This window comes from Oncorhynchus clarkii, chromosome 28 (assembly GCF_045791955.1).
Source record: "Oncorhynchus clarkii lewisi isolate Uvic-CL-2024 chromosome 28, UVic_Ocla_1.0, whole genome shotgun sequence".
In the NCBI taxonomy this organism is placed as follows: domain Eukaryota; kingdom Metazoa; phylum Chordata; class Actinopteri; order Salmoniformes; family Salmonidae; genus Oncorhynchus; species Oncorhynchus clarkii.
Genome location: NC_092174.1, coordinates 29,820,267 through 29,843,759, shown reverse-complemented (window position 1 = coordinate 29,843,759; position 23,493 = coordinate 29,820,267). Strand labels below are relative to the sequence as shown.

The 23,493-nt window shown below is 41.7% G+C and overlaps 1 protein-coding gene across 6 annotated transcripts; it reads left to right on the top strand.

The window, feature by feature from the left end:
• Positions 1 to 5,245: 5,245 nt before the first annotated feature.
• On the top strand, positions 5,246 to 18,962 carry LOC139387161 (synaptosomal-associated protein 47-like). Of its 6 annotated transcripts, none has more exons than XR_011629136.1 (7): positions 5,455 to 5,564; positions 5,968 to 6,500; positions 6,756 to 7,255; positions 7,849 to 7,973; positions 10,136 to 10,278; positions 10,773 to 10,900; positions 18,101 to 18,962. XR_011629136.1 is itself a non-coding variant. In XM_071133206.1 (6 exons), the coding sequence occupies exons 2-6, from the start codon at positions 5,995 to 5,997 to the stop codon at positions 10,786 to 10,788; spliced, it is 1,290 nt and encodes a 429-aa protein (XP_070989307.1). In that variant the 5' UTR covers positions 5,246 to 5,449; positions 5,968 to 5,994; the 3' UTR covers positions 10,789 to 12,908. The 6 variants fall into 6 exon arrangements, 4 of the variants coding, with proteins under 4 accessions (XP_070989307.1, XP_070989308.1, XP_070989306.1 ...); XR_011629137.1 differs by having other exon boundaries at positions 10,773 to 10,911; XM_071133206.1 differs by lacking the exons at positions 5,455 to 5,564; positions 18,101 to 18,962 and adding an exon at positions 5,246 to 5,449 and having other exon boundaries at positions 10,773 to 12,908.
• The last annotated feature ends 4,531 nt before the right edge of the window (positions 18,963 to 23,493 follow it).

Genomic DNA, 23,493 nt, shown 5'->3' with positions numbered 1-23,493 from the left:
CTCAACATCTCATTCACACAACATCCATAAACGTATGTATTTCAAGACATCAGGCAAGTCATTTGGGCTACCTATCTCTGAAACCAAAGCCTTATCAACCAAATGTATTGATAAAGATGCTCAGAAAGGGATACAGTGGCCTACTCCTGGTAAAGGGAGTGCTGCCCTCTAGTGGAGTGTATGGTTTCTTTAATCTACTCCAGAAAACTAAGTTTTTTAAATTTCACCTTTATTTAACCAGATAGGCTAGTTGAGAACAAGTTCTCATTTACAACTGCAACCTGGCCAACATAAAGCAGTTTGACACATACAACAACACAGTTACACATGGAATAAACAAAAATACAGTCAATAGTACAGTAGAAAAAGTATATATATACAGTGTGTGCAAATGAGGTAGGATAAGGGAGGTAGGTATAAGGCAATAAATTGGCCATGGTGGCGAAGTAATTACAATCTAGCAATTAAACACTGGAATGGTAGATGTGCAGAAGATGAATGTGCAAGTAGAGATACTGGGGTGCAAAGGAGGACAATATATAAATACAGTATGGGGAGCTGCTCTGACAGCTGGTGCTTAAAGCTAGTGAGGGAGATATGAGTCTCCAGCTTCAGTGATTTTTGCAGTGCGTTCCAATCATTGGCAGCAGAGAACTGGAAGGAAAGGCGGCCAAAGGAAGAAGAGGCTTTGGGGTGACCAGTGAGATATACCTGCTGGAGTGCGATCTACGGGTGGGTGTTGTGTGAGCTCAGAGTTGAATGTTCCAGTTAAAGTAATTGCAGAGCATGCATTCTAGAATGTGAGCCATCCTCTGCAGGTCACAGGCAGCGTGGTGAGGTCCTAACGTGGTCAGGGTATTTGAAAGATGCAGAGGGTAATTTGAGGTGTTTCAAGAGCTCAAGTAAGACATGCGGTTGTCAGCGATGATCTTTTGGAAAGAGGCAAACTCCCTGTAGTCAATCCCAGAGCAAGACTTCATGATGACCTGGAAAACAAAAACAATTTAGTTACTACAGACCACAGCTTTTGGAATGGCGTCCTGTAGTGATGAGAGAAACAAGCACATGATGTTAAGGGAGAGTGAGATAATAGGATATCCATATTAGGGTCTATAATGAAATATGTTTTGTTATACCATGAGTCTTTGGGTTCCATGTAGACGTAGCGGTAGTTGTCCACCTCCAAGGTATCCCAATACTTATTGAACCAGTCAGAAGAAAAGAAGACTGGGGTGGTATAAACGTGTTAAGGAAAATCCCTGCTGCAGACAGGAGGGAACAGTTGAGCAATGTCTAAATCAAATCAAATTTCACATCAATTCAAATTGTATTGGTCACATACACATGGTTAGCAGATGTTAATGCGAGTGTAGCGAAATGCTTGTGCTTCTAGTTCCGACCATGCAGTAATATCTAACAAGTAATCTAACAATTTCACAACAACTACCTTATACACACAAGTGTAAAGGAATGAATAAGAATATGTACATATAAATATATGGATGAGCGATAGCCGAACGGCATAGGCAAGATGCAGTAGATGGTATAGAGTACAGTATATCCATGTGAGATGAGTAATGTAAGGTATGTAAACATTATATAAAGTGGCATTGTGATAGATTTATTACATCCAATTTTTAATTATTAAGTGGCTAGAGATTTAAGTCAGTATGTTGGCAGCAGCCACTCAATGTTAGTGATGGCTATTTAACAGTCTGATGGCCTTGATATAGAAGCTGCTTTTCAGTCTCTCGGTCCAAGCTTTGATGCACCTTTACTGACATCGCCTTCTGGATGATAGCGGGGTGAACAGGCAGTGGCTCGGGTAGTTGTTGTCCTTGATGATCTTTTTGTCCTTCCTGTGACATCGGGTGCTGTAGGTGTGTCCTGGAGGGCAGGTATTTTGATGTGTTGTGCAGACCTCACTACCCTCTGGACAGCCTTACGGTTGCGGGCGGAGCAGTTGCCGTACCAGGCGGTGATACAGCCCAACAGGATGCTCTCGATTGTGAATCTGTAAAAGTTTGAGTGTTTTTGGTGACAAGGCAAATTTCTTCAGCCTCCTGAGGTGGAAGAGGCGCTGTTGCGCCTTCTTCACCACGCTGTCTGTGTCGGTGGACCATTTCAGTTTGTCCGTAATGTGTATGCCGAGGAACGTAAAACTTTCCACCTTCTCCACTGCTGTCCCGTCGATGTGGATCGGGGGCTGCTCCCTCTGCTGTTTCCTGAAGTCCACGATCATCTCCTTTGTTTTGTTGATGTTGAGTGTGAGGTTATTTTCCTGACACCACACTCCGAGGGCCCTCACCTCCTCCCTGTAGGCCGTCTCATCGTTGTTGGTAATCAAGCCTACCACTGTAGTGTCGTCTGCAAACTTGATGATTGAGTTGGAGGCGTGCATGGCCACGCAGTCATGGGTGAACAGGTAGTACAGGAGAGGGCTGAGAACACACCCTTGTGGGGCCCCAGTGTTGAGGATCAGCGGGGTGGAGATGTTGCTTCCTACCCTCACCACCTGGGGGTGTCCTGTCAGAAAGTCCAGGACCCAGTTGCACAGGGCGGGGTCGAGACCCAGGGTCTCGAACTTAATGACGAGTTTGGAGGGTACTATGGTGTTAAATGCTGAGCTGTAGTCGATGAACAGCATTCTTACATAGGTATTCCTCTTGTCCAGACGGGTTAGGGCAGTGTGATTGTGATTGCGTCGTCTGTGGACCTATTGTGGCGGTAAGCAAATTGGAGTGGGTCTAGGGTGTCAGGTAGGGTGGAGGTGATATGATCCTTGACTAGTCTCTCAAAGCACTTCATGATGACGGAAGTGAGTACTACAGGGCGATAGTTGTTTAGCTCAGTTACCTTAGCTTTCTTGGGAACAGGAACAATGGTGGCCCTCTTGAAGCATGTGGGAACAGCAGACTGGGATAGGGATTGATTGAATATGTCCGTAACCACACCAGCCAGCTGGTCTGCACATGCTCTGAGGACGTGGCTAGGGATGCCGTCTAGGCCGGCAGCCTTGCGAGGGTTAACACATTTAAACGTTTTACTCACGTTGGCTGCGGTGAAGGAGAGCCTGCAGGTTTTGGTAGCGGGCAGTGTCGGTGGCACTGTATTGTCCTCAAAGCGAGCAAAGAAGCTGTTTAGTTTGTCTGGGAGCAAGACATCGGGGTCCGCGATGGGGATGGTTTCGTGGTCCGTGATTGACTGTAGACCCTGCCACATACCTCTCGTGTCTGAGCCGTTGAATTGCGACTCTACTTTGTCTCTAAACTGACGCTTAGCTTGTTTGATTGTCTTGCGGAGGGAATAGCTACACTGTTTGTATTTCATGTCATGTTTCCGGTCGCCTTGCCCTGATTAAAAGCAATGGTTTGCGCTTTCAGTTTTGCGTGAATGCTGCCATCAATCCACGGTTTCTGGTTGGGGAAGGTATTAATAGTCGCTGTGGATACAACGTCACCGATGCACTTGCTAATAAACTCGCTCACCGAATCAGCGTATAGATCAATGTTGTTCGATGCCATCCGGAACATATCCCAGTTCATGTGATCGAAGCAATCTTGAAGCGTGGAATCAGATTGGTTGGACCAGTGTTGAACAGACCTGTCGTGTTCCTGGTAAGTTGGCGTTGCTCTTATATCCAATAGTTCCTCCCGGCTGTATGTAATAAGACTTAAGATTTCCTGTGGTAACAGTGTAAGAAATAATACATAAAAAAACAAAATACTGCATAGTTTCGTAAGAACGCAAAGAGTACAAGTACTATTCATTACAAATAAACACTTTCAAATCTTTTGGACTGCTGCTCTTTTGGACTGAGGCAACATATCAGTGAATTCAATACCTTGACATGTGTCAATACTTCAGATAAAAGATAAAAGATAAAAAAACATGAGCTGGCGCCCACCCAGAATAATAGTTTGTGTGGAGGTGCTGACTAACGGCGAATAAGCTATCAAAATAAAGTTGCACACTCCTTGTATAATCGCCCAGCAATTTAATGGGTATTTACCAATGTTTTGGCATCACTGTGCCTTCCTCAGGGTGATGCCGAAACGTTGGTAAATACCCATTAAATTGCTGGGAGATTATACATGGAGTGTGCGACTTTCTTTATTTTGATAGTTTAGAATCGTTCAGATAGACATCCTTTTGGTGACGAGTGTCCATTCTGGATGTATTCTTTCCAGTAGTGAATAAATAATTTGCTTGGGGTTTGCATTGTATTCTTTCACATTACTGTTTGCAACAGGAACCAGAGTCTAATCTGCAAGGGTAAAAAACAATAGAAAAACCTTTTGTGAAAACAACTTAGAAATGGGTTATTTGTTCATCATAACTGCAGCACAAATTATATCAGATAATTCCACAGACGATGAGATATGGCTGTCAAATCACAGATCAGGACAGCCCATGCATAGGCTAATCAAACTCGTTCATGTCACACCAACATTATGAATACAAAGTTACTGGGCATTGTAATAGATCTGTAACAACATTTATTTACCAAATTGCTGCAGCAGTTTCTGGAAGGTTGGTTTCCCCTCTTCAGTGATCCACTGTTTTCTGCATGTCCAGTCTAGTGAATTTCCTCGAGAACATGAATGGGTGGTTGGGAAGTAAGTACCTTTTTAAAGAATTTGGAATAGCTCAACTCCTTGTCTATCTAATCCACAAAGTGCGAAGACTAGAATTTTTCATAGGATTGCCTTGGTATTTTGACAAGGCTGCAGCAGTTATAGTAAGACTCCCTGTCCATGATATTCAATAATGTAAACAAATCCTGGATATAGCTAACTAGTTAGCAAGCGATTAAAACTGGCGACGTATCTACGATATAACTACATAATTTTTGGATTTGCATTACAAAGATAAGTCGAAAATTAGGAGGGTCTGGTTCGTTTATTCGAACCTACAAATAGCTTTCTATTTTACATGCTATGGCTATGATATTCAGTTTGCATTGCAAGGGAACACATTTATCGATGCACAAGCCCAATATTAATTACAAAGCTACATTTGTTTATTTTTTTTGCCCCTTATTGTTTCCGTACATCTTGGATATTGTCTGTTAATTCAACGTTGTCTTAAAAATACAATTTATGTAGTACATATAAGCAACGAAATTAGACAATCATGTTAATCTACACATTTAAGGTAGCAGGATCATTGTTTATAGACGGACTGTAAACATGTCTGTACTGAGAACCTGCCGCTGTTCCACTTCCTAAACAAATCAGTCGCCTGCAAACAGGTGTTTTTATTTAATTTGACAAATTATTAAACTGATAGATTGAAATATATATTCACAGAACAACTGTACTCGAATAAAAATTACTTTTGCACAATCGATAATATTAGCGCCTTGCCCAACATTGCAGAATTGTTGCCATTGATTTCCTGGGATAGTCATAACCCTGCAGGAGCTCACGTGCCAGGTTTCTAAAAAGTAAACAAAAACATGAACGTTGAATGTCCGCTAGCTATTTTGTTTGGTTACAGCTATTCTTTAGTTTGTACACGAATGTAATTTAATGCTAAATATATTTTATTTTATTTTAGAGGTAAGCTTATGGAGATGGCTGCTGGCTGGATAACTAGCTAACGTTAGATAGCTTCCTGGCGTATTTCGATTGTGCATGTTTTTATAGCCAGAGAGCAATCTTAGCATATACACAGTGGCCCTAGCAAAGTAACGTTAACTATTACTATTAACGTTATACTATTACTAACTAAACTATTATGTTTCTAGCTGTAACGTTACTGCCATGCAGTAGGTCTAAATAGCTAGTCCAAAGTTAATTGATTACCATGATGACATCTAGCTAGCTACTTGAAATACCTAGCTAATAGTTCCAAAGGTTTAGGGTCTAATCTTTAATCTTGATTAACATCTTGACCTTGATTCAAATACTCTGTTATTTCTAATATGACATCTGAATTTATGTTCACCCCTTTTTACCTAAGTGAGCACCTGAAGCCAACCAAGTCAAGATGACAAGCCCAAACCGAGACATCCCCATCCACAGCTGGCCAGGCTCCTACTACATCAACAGCGAGAAGCGCTGGGAGGCCGGGACCCTGTCCCTGACCCGCACCATATTGCGCTTCACCTCACACCAGAGCAAAGAGAACCTGGTTGGCTTCCGCCTCACCAGGATCATGGAGATCAAGATGGAGTCGTCCAGCTTCATCTTCAGCACTCTGACTGTGTTGGAACAGGGGAATCTCAAGCACTGGTTCGGCTCACTGAGGCCCAACCGGTTGGTGGTCTACAATGTCCTGGAGCATTTCTGGAGGGAGAGGTTGTTGTCCCCCTCTACTGAGGTCCAGGGGGCCGAGGCACAGCCCACCAAGGGGAGGGAGCTGATTAACCTGGTGGCAGGGGCTCAAAGACGGCTAGAGGACACAGGGAATGTCCTCCACCACCAGGGAGAGCAGTTTGATAACGTCATGCAGGGCCTGAACAAGATCGACTCTGATCTGGGCGTGGCAGACAAGTAAGGAGGATTTTGATATTCTATTCTACCTCTGGGCCTTGTCATGTAACTGTTTTATTGTTTTTATGTTTACAAATATTGTAGCTTGCCATGGATATTGTCTGACGTTTTGATGCCTTTCTATTTACATGTAATTGGTTAATCTATAATAGTAAGGAATTGAGATTGGATAGCGATAATCCAGAAGATTGATTTGTGTGAACCGTCACTGAATTGGATAGATTCCTCTAACTTCTGTCACCATTCACTCCGCAGGCTACTGTCTGAACTGCAGTCTCCCCCTTGGTGGCCTTTTGGCAAATTACCCTGGAAGAGTCAGCAGGATGCCAATGCTGAGCATGCTGCCAGAGAGGCCACTTGTAAGGGAACAGCAACAGGCAAGCACAGAGGGATCACCAGCATACCAGCCATCGTTTCCAGAGGTGGAGACTCGGACCTAAAGCCTGGCTGCTTGATGGTGATGGTCTCCTCTTTAGAAGTCCGAGACACAAACTATGTGCTCCTCCACCGCTTTGAGAGGGACGAGGTGGATGACATCCGGGTGCACAACCCTTATGAGATCAGTGTGAGGCAGAGGTTCATAGGGAAGCCAGACATATGCTTCAGACTCCTGTCGGCTAAAATGCCGGAGGCCATGTCTGTGCTAGAGATGCAGTATAAGAAGAAGGTAGAGTACACGAGTGAGTACTCTGCCTTTAAGACGACCCCAGCCACAACCCCAGGTGACCAGAATCAAGGTTTAATATGGAATGCAGGTAAGAACTGTAGATTGCACCTCTGAAGTCACAGGCAGTTGTTCTTCTTTGTTTATTTTGTATTGTACATTGGTTTGTATTTGACCACCAAGTGGCAGTAAAGGTCTGTATTTTAGCATTAGTTCAATATACATCTTTGAAATAGCTTTAGGCTCAAATGTCATGCATGATACACTCTAGATCATTTTATTTGGCACCCCAAGTTTTCAGATTTTTGTTGTTTGACATAAGACTGTAAAATCCCCAGGATATCAGCTCAAAGTGTATTTTAATTTAGGAAATCTGTTCCCAAGTGCTCCCACACATAACTAGAGAGACATTGGCGGTCGTATTCCAGTGTAATCAAGGTTTTAAAGGATTCTGTGTTTGTCAAATACTATATCTGTTTGGGATTCTTGCGGTAAATTTTGCTGTATACAAATTATTTATAACTATGTTGATCCCTACTCTAGATTATTGATTTATTACAAAATTCTGCCTTTTATGTTATGAGCTTTCCCCCATACATTATCATGGGGATACTGTTACGCTCATAGGATGATCATTTGTTTGAGTTGCCTTCTCACTGTATCTCTGTCCCCCTTCCTTGGCAGCAGGCTTGCAGCAGTACCAGGAGACAGAGGTCCCCAGTACGGTCCCAGCAGGAGAGCTTTCCCAGGTGCATCTACATGTCCTTACGCCAGAGGTTACTCAGGCTGAGGTTCAGGAGCTCCGACAGGTGAGAGATCTCTCCATCTGTATACTAAAGCAGTCTAAAGTTATACTGCCCTTACATTGTCTCTCTTTCTGCTTAATACCTGTCCTGTAGACACCTGTTTTGTATGTAGAGGAAATGCATAATTTAATAACCATGTTACGATTCAGTAAAGGTATTCCATTTCAATAGCAGGTTTTAAAGAACAAGCATAACTTTGCCCATGGAAATCATGGGAAGATAAATGCTGTATTTCCATTCCAAACAGAGATTCACTGTAATGATTTAGATTTGTCAAATTATATTTTATATGTAAGTCGGTGAGACCACAAACCAAACTCCAATGTGTTTAAGAGAGGAGAGAGGGAAAGATACATGGCCAGTTATTTGGTCGACTTTTCTGGTCAGACAGTGTATAAAGTATTTCCATTCATAGCCATAATGTTGAACAGGGTGAGCTCCATACATGGTCTATGGTCGCGAGACATAAACAGTGACGCAAATGCAGTCAATTATTTTTTATTTAACACATTATTATAACTTTCTCAGAATGCTGTATTCCATATTAAACCTCTTCATAACACAACATTTTGTGTATATCTAAGACCACATATGTAATTGGTTGGTGAACCGTTACAGGTATGTTGTCATTTTCATAATCCTCCTGAAACATAGGCTACAGTCTCTCCAGACATGGATGGTTCTTACTGTCCCATAAGCAATTCTTTAAAACTGAATGAAGCTAAGATTGAATGAGCCTTTTGTGGAAACTGCGTTTACAACGGAATAGTTAGTTAGGTATTGCAAGTTAAGTATTGACCACTTCAGAATGGTCTCAATACGATTGTATCTCAATATAGTTTTATATATAATCATTTTACAAACAAATCGATCATATAAGTGACATTTTTCTCAATTAGTCTGTGTACAATTCAGGGATGTGTATTCTTTCTCTATCAATGGATTATTATGTTGTGCTGATAAGTCTTAATGGTTCTTTTGAACTACAAAGCCTGCCACTTTCTCAAGTGATACAATAGTACACTTTTTGACACACCCAACCCTTCTCTTGAAGTCATTCATATCATGATTAGAACCTATAGTAAGAGCCCCTCGTTGAGAGCCACTTTCAACCTTATTTCCTACCCAAGTGTATAGCAAATAGACCCTTTTGTCAAAAGATATTTGATACAGATTATCAATAGGTTTATTGTTCAAATCAGTTAAATATTTACAGTTCTTTATGTCCTAAACAAATTCCTACAAAGTCACCTCACCTCACCTTTCATCAGTTTGCTGAGGTTATTAGCCTGCTTTTTAAAACTTGTGTGTATTTTACTAACATATCTGACAAGTTAATACACCCAAACAAACCTCATGTTCAAGCAGTGGTGTGATGATATTGAACTTGAGCAGTAGGACTGAGTTAAAGGTCCTGTGCACATTGTTTCTGTGTCACTTACTGGCAGTTGAAAACGTACATAATGTCAATGGGGTGTGTGTGTGAGCATGTGTAGGATAACATAATATTAGTTCAGAAACCATGGTGGAGTTTGGAGTGAATGTTTATTAGATTTTGCTTGGCACAACGCAGTTTATTTTAGATGTTCCATTGACCATTACATACACAGTTTTTGGAGCTTGGAGATGGAGTTGCAGAATTCCCTGAACACATGGACAGTTGAAATAACATTTAATTTGACTTGTTTGTTATCGATGACCAGAGGAGCACCTCTGTCAAACCACCATGTGCTTGAGTATCATATACTAGGCACATGAATATTGTTTCACATGGCGATTGTGTCTTGACCTAGCGATGTAAATTCAGTTATTATAGATCGTTTTCTTTCTGTCTCCTTGGCCCAGGCAGGCAGTGGAAGAAGAATTATGACTGAGAAGAAAGTGTTATTCCTCCTCTCTGCTCATCTCCCCCGTCTTTTCCACTGACTGACTCACTCCCTCTCCTCTCAGGACATAACGCCTAGACAAGACACTTTTTCCCCCACAACAAGAAACAAAATGACTCCCACAGACCTAGGTCAAATCCATATGTCAAATACTTGAGCTGCACTTGATTTACTTTGCCCTGTAAAGTGAAACAGAAGAAATGGATCCAAAAGTGCGAACCACAAGCTAAATCAAGTGTGTGTGTGTGTGCCTATGTGTTTCTCGCCCTGTTCTCTCAGATGCTAATGCAGTTGAAAAATCTTGCTCTGGAGGCTGAGACTGAGCTGGAGAGGCAAGACGAGGGCCTGGATGTTCTGACCACCTCTACGGACCAGGCCACCATGCACATAGACAAACACACCTGCCGCATGAAAAGGCTGCTGTAACTAACTCACTTACAACGCAATGCAGAAATGCACCGAGTTGCTATTGCCTTACGACAAATGTATTCTGTTACAAAGTTGTTGTACTGTACCTCTATATTTGAGGTTCCATAACCGTTGAAACCAGATTTTACCATCTGCTTCGTTGTATCACATCAAGTTAAGTCTTAGCCTCAGGTGTAGTCATACACCATTACCTCATTGTAACGTGTAAAATATAGAAATCGATGTTCCTCTCAATGTGGTAATTACTGACCAGTCCACTAGATGTTATTTACACCAAGGTGAGGAAGCGTTCACTCATCAGCACTTTGTGGAGATATCGTCCTCTTTGCACTGACAAACTATGAATATATCCAAACTTAGTTGTTGTTGACGGGAGGTTGGACAGACATAATGGTCTCTGTCACACATGTAATCCATGGTTTCTGATGTTGTACTTAAATCACAGTGAGGAGCGATTGTCACATGTTTTTTCCTTCTTCTTTTTCAGTTGCAGGTGTCAGTAAAGCCATCCCCCTCCCTCCATGCACAAGGTTTCCCTCCAGCTCCAAGTGTTGCATGTTCCCATGTTTCTGCTGAGTAAAGCGATGCATCGAGTGGGATCTGTAGAACTGTGAGGTAGGCAGTGGGTATGTAACATGTAGCAAAGTCCATTGAAACTGTGTCCCTTGAAATACACTGAATACTTTACAGAGCCCCTTTCTCTTAAGTCAATTTCTATACCATAATGTTCCGTACTAGAGAAAGCAGGGAGTAACTCACAATAGGTTGTCTCTCTGACATTATCACTGGATTCAGGAATATCTGTATAATCTTATGTGTATATGAATGACTTGCATATTTCTATGCTGTAGTGTACTCGGATGTTTTACTGAAATGTAATTATTGTCTCGCTATCATATGTGAACTTGCGATAAACTGTTATTTAATTTCAATATCTGGTAAATAATGCTTTTCTCCGTACAAATAATGCCCAAGGCTCCCCATGCTACTGTAATGTAGAGAGCAGAGGAAGTATTTGAGTGGCGTGTAATTATCCAATAGAACACATTTACATAAAATACAGACAAATTGCTTTAAGTAGTACAGTTTGACCCGCCCAGTTCATAAAAGGCAATGGACACTGAAACAAAATATAAATGCAACATGTTAACTGTTGGTTTCATGAGTTGAAATAAAAGATCCCAGAAATATTCCATGTGCACAAAAAGCTTATTTCTCTAATTTTGTTCACAAATTTGTTTACATTCCTGTTAGTGAGCATTTCTCCACACCTGGCAGGTGTGTTATATCAAGAACATGATTAAACAGCGTGATCATTACACAGGTGCACTTTGTACCGGGGACAATAAAAGGTCGCTATAAAATGTGAAGTTTTGTCACACAACACAATGCCACAGATGTCTCAAGTTTTGATGGGGCGTGCAATTGGCATGCTGACTACAGGAATGTCCACCATAGCTGTTGCCAGAGAATTTAATGTTAATTTCTCTACCATAAGCCGCCAACATTGTTTTAGAGAATTTGGCAGTACGTCTAACTGGCCTCACAACCGCAGACCAGGTGTAATCACGCCAGCCCGGGATCTCCACATCCAGCTTTTTCACCTGTGGTATTGTCTGAGAGAAGCCTCTGCGGACAGCTGATGAAACTGTGGGTTTGCACAACCAAAGAATTTCTGCACAAACTGTCAGAAACCGTCTCGGGAAGCACATCTGCACGCTCGTTGTCGTCACCAGGGTCTTGACCTGACTGCAGTTCGTCGTTGTAACTGACTTCAGTGGGCAAATGCTCAAACGCTTTTCACGGATGAATCACGGTTTCAACTGTACCGGGCTGATGGCAGACAGCGTGTATGATGTCGCGTGGGCGAGCGGTTTGCTGGCGTCAATGTTGTGAAGAGAGTGCCCCATGGTGGCTGTGGGGTTAAGGTATGGGCAAGCAAAAGCTACAGACAATGAGCACAATTGCATTTTATCAATGGCAATTTGAAATCACAGAGATACTGTGACAAGATCCTGAGGCCCATTGTCATGCCATTCGTCCGCTGCCATCACCTCATGTTTCAGCATGATAATGTCGCAAGGATCTGTACACAATTTCTGGAAGCTGAAAATGTCCCAGTTCTTCCATGGTCTGCATACGCACCAGACATGTCACCCATTGAACATGTTTGGGATGCTCTATCTACGTGTACAACAGCGTGTTCCTGTTCCTGCCAATATCCAGCAACTTCGCACAGCCATTGAAGAGGAGTGGAACAACATTCCACAGACCACAATCAACAGCCTGATCAACTCTATGTGAAGGAGATGCCTATGCGAATGAAATGTGTCGCACTGCACGAGGCAAATTATGGTTACACCAGATACTGTCTTGCTTTCTGATCCACGCCCCTACTTAAAAAAACTATAGTTTGTTAACAAGAAATGTGTGGAGTTGTTGAAAAACACATTTTAATGAGTCACTAAAACTTCTGACTTCAACTGTAGGTTGGAGTCATTAAAACTTGTTTTTCAACCACTCCACAAATTTCTTGTTAACAAACTAGTTTTGGCAAGTTGGTTAGGACATCTACTTTGTGCATGACACAAGTAATTTTTCCAACAATTATTTAAGTTTTTATTTAATTTCACTGTATCACAATTCCAGTGGGTCAGAAGTTTGCATACACTAAGTTGACTGTGCCTTTAAACAGCTTGGAAAATTAAAAAAAATTATTCCATGACTTCAGAAGCTTCTGATAGGCTTATTGACATAATTTCAGTCAATTAGAGGTGTATCTGTGGATGTATTTCAATGCCTACCTTCAAACTCAGTGCCTCTTTGCTTGACATCATGGGAAAATCAAAAGAAATCAGCCAAGACCTCAGAAAAAGAATTGTAAGACCTTCACAAGTCTGGTTTATCCTTGGGAGCAATTTCCAAATGCATGAAGGTACCACGTTCATCTGTATAAACAATAGTACTCAAGTATAAACACCATGGGACCACGCAGCCGTCATCCCGCTCAGGAAAGAGACGTGTTCTGTGTCCTAGAGATTAACGTACTTTGGTGTGAAAAGTGCACATCAATCCCAGAACAACAGCAAAGGACTTTGTAAAGATGCTGGAGGAAACAGGTACAAAAGTATCTATATCCACAGTAAAACGAGTCCTATATCGACATAACCTGAAAGGCCGCTCAGCAAGGAAGAGGCCACTGCTCCAAAACCGCCATAAAAAAGCCAGACTACGGTTTGCAACTGCACATGGGGACAAAGATCATACTTTTTGGAGAAATGTCCTCTGGTCTGATGAAACAAAAATATAACTGTTTGGCCATAATGACCATCATTATGTTTGGAGGAAAAAGGGGGTGGCTTGCAAGCCGAAGAACACCATCCCAACCGTGAATCACATGGGTGTAAGCATCATGTTGTGGGGGTGCTTTGCTGCAGGATGGACTGGTGCACTTCACAAAATAGATGGCTCATGAGGAAGGAAAATTACGTGGATATATTGAAGCAACATCTCAAGACATCAGTCAGGAAGTTAAAGCTTGGTCGCAAATGGGTCTTCAAAATGGCTTAAGGACAACAATGTCAAGGTATTGGAGTGGCCATCACAAAGCCCTGACCTCAATCTAATAGAACATTTGTGGGCAGAACTGAAAAAGCGTTTGCGAACAAGGATGCCTACAAACCTGACTCAGCTACACCAGCTCTGTCTGGAGGAATGGGCCAAAATTCACCCAACTTATTGTGGGAAGCTTGTGGAAGGCTACTCGAAATGTTTGACCCAAGTTAAGCAATTTAAAGGCAATGCTACCAAATACTAATCGAGTGTGTGTAATCTTCTGACCCACTGGGAATGTGATGAAATTACAGCTGAAATAAATAATTATCTCTACTATTATTCTGACATTTCACATTTGTAAAAAGAAGTGGTGATCCTAGCTGACCTAAGACAGGGAATTTTTGTCAGGAAATGTCAGGAATTGTGAAAAACTGAGTTTAAATGTATTTGGCTAAGGTGTATGTAAACTTCAACTGTAAATAGCTGTATTCCCAGTCATGTGACATCCATAGTATAGGGCCTAATGGAATTGATTTAAGTTGATTGATTTACTGATATGAACTTTGAAATTGAAATTGTTGCATGTTGTGTTTATTTTGGTTCAGTGTAGTTCCCTTTATTAATTTAAGAATGATAATGAATAGAAAACAAAACAGGCAACAAAACAACACTCGGAGAAAGGCAAAGCATGGCAACACCCAACTATAACAGGGTTTACATGTGACAAATTGGCATGGAGATTGTCATAATTATGGCAAACGAGATGGAAGTGGAAGCTATTTACTATTGAAAGTTCCCCATGCGTGTCGGTCCCTGGCCTGTTGAATGAAAGTGAGTGCAGAGTAAACAGGCCTGTTGTTATTACATCCTGTTGGCACCAGGAGTTGGTTTGGTATCTGCTCACTGCCCCTGTTGGGGCCGGAGCTCTCTCTCACACACACATACGTACACCACCGAAGATGTGGCCACAGGTAGTGGCCACTAGCTTTCACGAGAGAGGGGACCACCAGGAGCCAAAAGCCCAGATGAACCCGATTTGGTGGGGTGGCTGTACTCTCATTAATGACTCAGGAAGAAGCTAAACTAGTTTTTAAAGAACACTGGCGACCTCTCAAAAGTCTCAGCCCGGGTCCATCACTGGGATGTGATCCTACACTAAAGATGTAATAAATTGAGGATGAACACTTGTAATGAGTTAAATTGCCTTCGGAAAGGATTCAGACGCCTTGACTTTTTCCACATTTTTGTACGGTACTGCCTTATTCTAAAATTGATTCAAAAAATAATAATTGACATCAGTCCACACACAATACCCCATAATGACAAAGCAAAAACAGGATTTTATAAATGTTTGCTAATAAATAAATAAATAAAAACTGAAATACCACATTTACATAAGTATTCAGACACTTTGTTCAAGCACCTTTGGCAGAGATTACAGCCTCTTCTTGGGTATGACGCTACAAGCTTGGCACACCTGTATTTGGTGAGTTTTTCCAATTCTTCTCTGCAGATCCTCTCAAGCTCTGTCAGGGTGGATGGGGAGCGTCGCTGCACATCTGTTTTCAGGTCTCTCCAGAGGTGTTCGATCGGGTTCAAGTCCGGGCTCTGGCTTTGCCACTCAAGGACATTCAGAGACTTGTCCCGAAGCCACTCCTGCGTTATCTTGGCTGTATGCTTAGGGTTGTTGTCCTGTTGGAAGGTGAACCTTCGCCCCAGTTTGAGGTCCTGAGAGCTCTGGAGCAGGTTTTCATCAAGGATCTCACTGAACTTTTCTCCATTCATCTTTGACTCGATCCTGACTAGTCTTCCTGCCGCTGAAAAACATCCCACAGCATGATGTTGCCACCACCATGTTTCACCGTAGAAATGGTACCAGGTTTCCTCTCGATGGGACTCTTGGCATTCAGGCCAAAGAGTTAAATCTTGGTTTCATCAGACCAGAGAATCTTGTTCCTCATGGTCTGAGAGTCTTTAGGTGCTTTTTGGGAAACTCCAAGTGGGCTGTCATGTGCCTTTTACTGAGAATTGACTTCCGTCTAGCCTCTCTACCATAAGGGCCTGAATGGAGTGCTGCAGATAGGATTGTCCTTCTGGAAGGTTCTCTCAATTTCCACAGAGTAACTCTGGAGCTCTGTCAGATTGATCATCGGGTTCTTGGTCACCTCCCTGACCAAGGCCCTTGTCCTCTAACTGCTCAGTTTGGCCGGGCAGCCAGCTCTACGAAGAGTCTTCGTTGTTCCAAACTTCTTCCATTTAAGACCTTCAATGCTGCAGAAATGTTTTGGTACCCTTCCCCAGATCTGTACCTCGACACAATCCTGTCTCGGAGTTCTTACGTACAATTCCTTCGACTTCATGGCTTGGTTTTACCTCTGACATGCACCTGTCAACTGTGGGACCTTATATAGACAGGTGTGTGCCTTTCCAAATCATTGTCCAATCAATTGAATTTACCACAGGTGGACTCCAATGAAGTTGTTGAAACATCTCAAGGATGGTCAATGGAAACAGAATGCACCTGAGCTCAATTTCGAGTCTCATAGCAAAGGGTCTGAATACTTATGTAAGTAAGGTATTTGTTTTTATTTTTAATACATTTGGATATATATTTTTGCTTCGTCATTATGGGGTATTGTGTGTAGATTGCTGAGGATTTTTAAATTTTATTTAATCAATTTCAGAATAAGGCTGTAACGAAACAATGTGTGAAAAGTCAAGGGGTCTGAATACTTTCCGAATGCACTGTAGATGACAAGAAAATTGTTGCCGGAGAAAAGGGGGTTCTACCAAACACTTCTTCTAGTCTGATCAAAGATGGTGAACTGGAGAGAGTTTCTTCTGTTGTTGATTTGAGCGATAAACAGTTCCATTCATTTGGGAGACCCGGTGTCCCGAACTCCAGAAGCATACCACATGGTTATGTGCATTCTTAGCCTCTAAAAAAAGGCGAGGAAGGGAGAGAGTGAACACATACTGCCGTGGTTTCGAAGCAGCCCTGCTTTAGAAGGAAGTGGTGTCGGTCTGGTCTGACCACAGATGCATGAGATCCGGCGTTGCCTTCCTAGCGGATGGTATGGAGACACCATGCAGGCCTGGACTTCCAAGTCTGTTTACTAGATTGTCCCTGTGGTGAGGTCGTTCTTTCCAACAAGGAGCGTGTCTCAATTGAAAGCCAATCAATCAAGTTCTGCTTGGAAAGAGCTTCACAAAGGCTGTGGGATTCTGTCAGGGCACATGTGGGTTGCTCTCTGCTCTCGAAAATAAGGAGCCATGTGATTGTTATACCAAGTCAGAGTTGTCATTTCCCCAAGGGCTTTGAGGTGGATGTTGTTTTTGCTTTCTGTAAAAATAGTGCTCAAGACATCTCTCATGACATCCTTTGTTATTTATTTACCATTGTTTTGTATTTAGGTTACCTTGGCAATATTACCACAGATTGCATCAGTAAAATAATACATGTTTTCAGTGTTGGTAAATGTAAAATATTTAACTGACAATTTTTCGGTTTATCATGCAAATGAAACTGTTAATGTCGGTAAGGATTTTGATGTTTATATTCATCAATGTGATTCATTTTGAGAATGGATTCCAAGGTCTCTAATTGGAAATGAGAGAAATACACAATTATTTTATTTCTGTGTAGCACTATACTATTAGTATGTCTGTGTGTCTGTAATGTTTGGACTCTTGACTCACGTCCTGGCTGGTCTCCTACTGGTGCAGGTGTTGCTGCTGCTGTGTTCGTTTCACCACGCAGAGGGAGGCTCCAGTTTCAGGAAATTAGGCCTGTTGGTTAATGTTAGAACTGGAAGGAAAAGTTCCTGGAAGGTGGTTGAGTCCAACCGGGGGGTGGGGAATTGGTTCCCTTTCTATTAGAGAAAAGATATGACATCCACTTCTTATAGATGGCTTTGGTTGAAAGTCAATTGTGTTATACACGTTTTACAATACGTTTGCTGTAAAGTTACAGTACATGAATTGCATTTTATATGTTTTCAATTCATTTTTATAACATTCCTCCATAGTTGACTTCAATGATTTATGTCATAAAAGTAGTGGTAAGAGTTTGGTTTCTGTTTGTGTACCTGTTGTTGTTGATGAAGATTTGGCTTCAAATTAATTTAACTTCCCATTGCAATCCCATCAGAAGATGCCCTATGTTTTACTATTAATGTGGTACTTTCCCAGATGCTGAGAGACAGAATGATATCATATACCTCTTGCACTTGTTATTGTTATCTTTTCTTTGGTCTTCAGACGGAGGTGCACTTTGTTGGATTTCCGTTTCTCTTTATTCAGAGAGTGACTCTCATCTCTGCTAGAGGGAGTGAACTGCGAGTCGCCCTGGCCAAAGTAAACTCCAACCATGGTCTGGTCTTTCTGAAGCAACTCGAATGAAGGTCTACTACTCCATAAGCATTGGTGTGTGAGAACAGCACCGGCCTACTGTATTGAACAGCTGAAACAATTGTGTGATCACTATTTAAACTTAAATTGACTTGTATGTGGTGACAGGTAGGTTTTAGCTGAAAAGTAAACCAATGTGGGATTGTTACCCATTATTTAATATTTACACAGTAAACATCTTAAAATATACCAGATTCTAATTGTTCTCAAGGAGCAGTGCCACTGTTCATGATTAAATATAGGGAAATTTAATCATTGTTGTTGAAGGACTGATAATGGGGAAATTTCCTTTGAGATAGTATCCTAATGAGTGGTGTCTCAGTTATGTATGATCATGACACTTGTTGGCTGTAGATTCAGAAGAGGGCAGCAGTGAGTTGCTTATTCAAGGGAATGTTGGGCTGCAGTTAATTGATAGACAATTATTAGACCTTGTGAAGTTTCAGTACTTGGGTTTGGTGTCTTATTTCTATTGAAGCTGTATGTAAAGTTTTCACTATTTTGTTGTGATCGATTTGTGTTACTTTACATTCTAGATATGTTAACCGATGCTTCACTCTGAACTAGATTTGTCAATGGGCTTCTTATTGAGCAACCCTCATATTGTAAGCTAAAATATCAACCCACAATTTGACAGTCACGGTTCTTTCTCTATTTCATTCCAATTTTGGGTTCCTTATTTTCCTCTTCGTAATGATATAAAAATAAAAAAAATCTGCCCCATCTTCATTTCTACTTTTTCATATTATGGAACAGTTACAGGGAATTGTAAACCATTTCCCAAATAAACATTTTCTTGTTTTCTTTCTGAAACCTACCCTAAAAATGCCTCACACTTCTCTTGTGTCTGCTGAATGAAAACACAATGGTCTGGAGTGTAGCCTACCTTTGGCAAAGAGTTAGGAGCTAGGGACGGGGTCTTTTTGTGATGACTGGATTATGTATTCATTAAAATCACATCTATACTGCTCCCCAAACAGGTTGTCAGGCTGGGAGCCAGCTCACACCGCATCAGTACTTTTACGAGTGGGCCCCCCAGAAACCTTCAGCGAGACTGTTTTTAGTGGCTCTTGATGCAAATGGAAACACTTAGCTCCCACAATAAATTACCCTGCAGCCAGAGATGGTGATGCCACACTGCACAGACCCCCAGCCCTGCCACTCTGCCCGGTTAAAGAGATACTTGCACACGTAGCAGCAGAAGTGTTTGGATTGAGCAAAAGTAGCAGTTATGGATAGTGGAATGATGATGGCAGACAGTGAACGGACATAAACAAGAAAAAGGAATGGGGTTGTTATACTAGGGTGTAGTGTCCTCTGGTGAAGAGTGATAAAGGCAGGAGATATCATAGCCCCCCCCCCCCCCCCCGGGGTTGAGATTGGGTTCGTGTCAGGATAGTCGAGTGTCTTGCTCTTCATTTTTTGGAGGAAAATAGATAAACAACCATTAGTGTTGTTGGAGTTCAGTGCTCTCCAGAGTAATACTCCCATCTCACCAAAGTACTACTATTCAATATAGCTACTATTATTCTGAATATGCTTTGTATGATTAATAGATACATTATAAAAGCTCTATAGGCTATTGTCAAATCAAGCAGCACTTTCTCGGCCAATCAATGACATACTCTCTTTCTACCAGACTCGGATGTGGTCAAGTTCAAACATTACAACAACACACTTAAACTGTAAAAAAAAAAAAAAAAAAGTACTATACTTAAACTGCTGTATTAGAAGTCCAGGTGCATAAGGAAATAATAGTTGCAAAATGGTGTGTTGCCTTTGCCTAAGAACACCTACCCAAATAAATCATCCAAATTATTATGCCTGCTGGTTCTAACTTGTTTGACCGCCTAATGATGTAATTGCAGCTGACCAAACTGATTGTTGTTGAAATATTGCCCCGCTGTTATAGCTACGTTGTGACAATGTTGTGTGTTCACCGAGAGGGCCAACGGCACAACCATAACAAACACAACAAACACAGCTGAATGTGGGGTTTCCATTTCAATTGAATGACGGGGCACGCAGCGTCTGGATGGGACTTGGGAAAAGGGAGCTCAGTCATCCGCTGTGCTCTGCTCTGTTTGGCTACTGGCCAGCATGGTAAGCAGAGCCCTGACAGTACAACCGACCTGTGAAATCATTGTCCAGATGCACTTAAACATTTCCAAATGCAAATGATACATAAAGAGACGAACAAAATCAGTTACATGTTGTGCACAACAGAATGAATGCAGGGACTGCAGGAGCATGTTTGACAAAGTAAAGCTGTGCCAGATTAAAGGGTTGCGCCTTTAATGAGGGTGTGGACCAAGAAGGTCAGGTCAGAGAGACTGTGACGTAGGCTGATGTTCAAATTGTATTAGTTTTCATTCAAACACTCCCAGTGTTTGATCAAATCTGCCTGGAGCGCCTGATGGGGAGGATTTTGCACGCATGAGACTATTCCATTGATTCCATTGTACCAGGCAAACTCAATTAAGCGCAGCTAAAGTATAAACAAAAATAATATAATAACACTACCGTTCAAAAGTTTGGGGTCACTTAGAAAGTCCTTATTTTTTAAAGAAAAACTTTTTTTTGTCCATTAAAATAACATAAAATAATCAGAAATACAGTGTAGACATTGTTAATGTTGTAAATGACCATTGTAGCTGGAAACGGCAAATTGTTTAGGGAATATGTACATAGGCGTACAGAGGCCCATTAGCAGTGTCATGCGTAGGTGTAATAGGTGGCAGGGAAGTCAGGCGCAGGAGAGTCAAATGGAGTGAAAAATTGAGTCTTTTAATAAAGTCCACGGAGTATGCTCCATAACACTAAATGTACATAAACATACAAACATGGGTACGAGGACCCGACGCGCACCTATACAACAATCACACTACACTGACAATAAAACAATCTCTGACAAAGACATGAGGGGAAACAGAGGGTTAAATACACAACAGGTAATGAATGGGATTGAAAACAGGTGTGTGGGAAGACAAGACAAAACCAATGGAAAATGAAAAAAGGATCAATGATGGCTAGAAGACCGGTGACGTCGAACGCCGAGCACCGCCCGAACAAGGAGAGGCAACGACTTCGGCAGAAGTCGTGACAAGCAGCAACCATCACTCCTGTGTTCCAATGACACGTTGTGTTAGCTAATCCAAGTTTATCATTTTAAAAGCCTAATTGATCATTAGAAAACCCTTTTGCAATTATGTTAGCACAGCTGAAAACTGTTGTGCTAATTAAAGAAGCAATAAAACTGTCTGTCTTCAGACTAGTTGAGTATCTGGAGCATCAGCAATTGTGGGTTCGATTACAGGCTCAAAATGGCCAGAAACAAATCACTTTCTTCTGAAACTCGTCAGTCTATTCCTGTTCTGAGAAATGAAGGCTATTCCATATGAGAAATTGCCAAGAAACTGAAGATCTCGTACAACGCTGTGTACTACTCCCTTCACAGAACAACGCAAACTGTCTCTAAGCAGAATAGAAAGGGTGGGAGGCCCCGGTGCACAACTGAGCAATAGGACAAGTATATTAGAGTGTCTAGTTTGAGAAACAGACGTGTCACAAGTCCTCAACTGGCAGCTTCATTAAAAAGTACCCACAAAACACCAGTCTCAACGTCAACAGTGAAGAGGCGACTCCCGGATGCTGGCCTGGAATCACGTAGTAACCACGTGTTAAACCAATCAAAATATATTTTATATTAGAGATTCTTCAAAGTAGCCACCCTTTGCCTTGATGACAGCTTTGCACACTCTTGGCATTCTCTCAACCAGCTTCATGAGGTAGTCACCTACTTTGTGGAATTTAATTTCCTTCTTAATGCGCTTGAGCCAATCAGTTGTGTTGTGACAAGATATGGGGGGTATACAGAAGGTAGCTATTTGGTAAAATACCAAGTCCATATTATGGCAAGAACAGCTCAAATAAGCAAGGAGAAACAACAGTCCATCATGACTTTAAGACATGAAGGTCGTTCAATCCGGACAATTTCAAGAACTTTGAAAGTCACATTCGCAAAAACCATCAAGCACTATGATGAATCTGGCTCTCATGAGGACTGCTACAGGAAAGGAAGACCCAGAGTTACCTGTGCTGCAGAGAATGAGTTAGAGTTAACTGCACCTCATATTGCAGCCCAAATAAATGCTTCACAAGCGTTCAAGTAACAGACACATCTCTACATCAACTGTTCAGAGGAGACTGCGTGAATCAGGCCTTCATGGTCAAATTGCTGCAAAAAAACACTACTAAATGACACCAATAAGAAGAAGAGACTTGCTTGGGCCAAGAAACACGAACAATGGACATTAGTCCGGTGGAAATCTGTCCTTTGTTCTGATGAGTCCAAATTGTAGATTTTTTATTCCAACCACCGGTCTGTCTATTGCTCGTGTAGAGTAGGTGAACGGATGATCTCCGCATGTGTGGTTCCCACCATGAAGCATGGAGGAGGAGGTGTGATAGTGTAGGAGTGCTTTGCTGGTGACACTGTCTGATTTACAGTTGAAGTCGGAAGTTTACATACACTTAGTTTGGAGTCATTAAAACTTGTTTTTCAATCACTCCACACATTTCTTGTTAACAAACTATAGGTTTGGCAAGTCCGTTAGGACATTTACTTTGTGCATGACACAAGTAATTTTTCCAACAATTGTTTACGGACTGATTTCACTTATAATTCACTGTATCACAATTCCAGTGGGTCAGAAGTTTACATACACTAAGTTGACTGTGCCTTTCAACAGCTTGAAAAATTACAGAAAATTGTGAAGATACTGGAAGAAACGGGTACAAAAGTATCTATATCAACAATAAAACGAGTCCTATATCGATATGACCTGAAAGGCCACTCAGCAAGGAAAAAGCCACTACTCCAAAACCGCCATAAAAATGCCAGACTACGGTTTGCAACTGCACATGGGGACAAAGTTTGTACTTTTTGGAGAAATGTCCTCTGGTCTGATGAAACAAAAATAGAACAGTTTGGCCATATTGACCATCGTTATGTTTGGAGGAAAAAGGGGTTGGCTTGCAAGCCGAAGAACACCATCCCAACCGTGAAGCACGGGAGTGGCAGCTTCATGTTGTGGAGGTGCTTTGCTGCAGGAGGGACTGGTGCACATCACTAAATAGATGGCATCATAATTATTTGTAGTTATAATTTTCACATAGGCCTCCACCATTTATAGGTTGTCGATTACGACACATTTACAGACCTAACGAAAGTGTCTGTGTCA

Coding starts and splice junctions, on each gene's coding strand:
- LOC139387161 (XM_071133206.1), top strand. CDS start 5,995: ATGACAAGCCCAAACCGAGACATCCCCATCCACAGCTGGCCAGGCTCC. Junction 6,501..6,755: donor GATCTGGGCGTGGCAGACAA/GTAAGGAGGATT, acceptor TTCACTCCGCAG/GCTACTGTCTGAACTGCAGT. Junction 7,256..7,848: donor AGGTTTAATATGGAATGCAG/GTAAGAACTGTA, acceptor CTTCCTTGGCAG/CAGGCTTGCAGCAGTACCAG.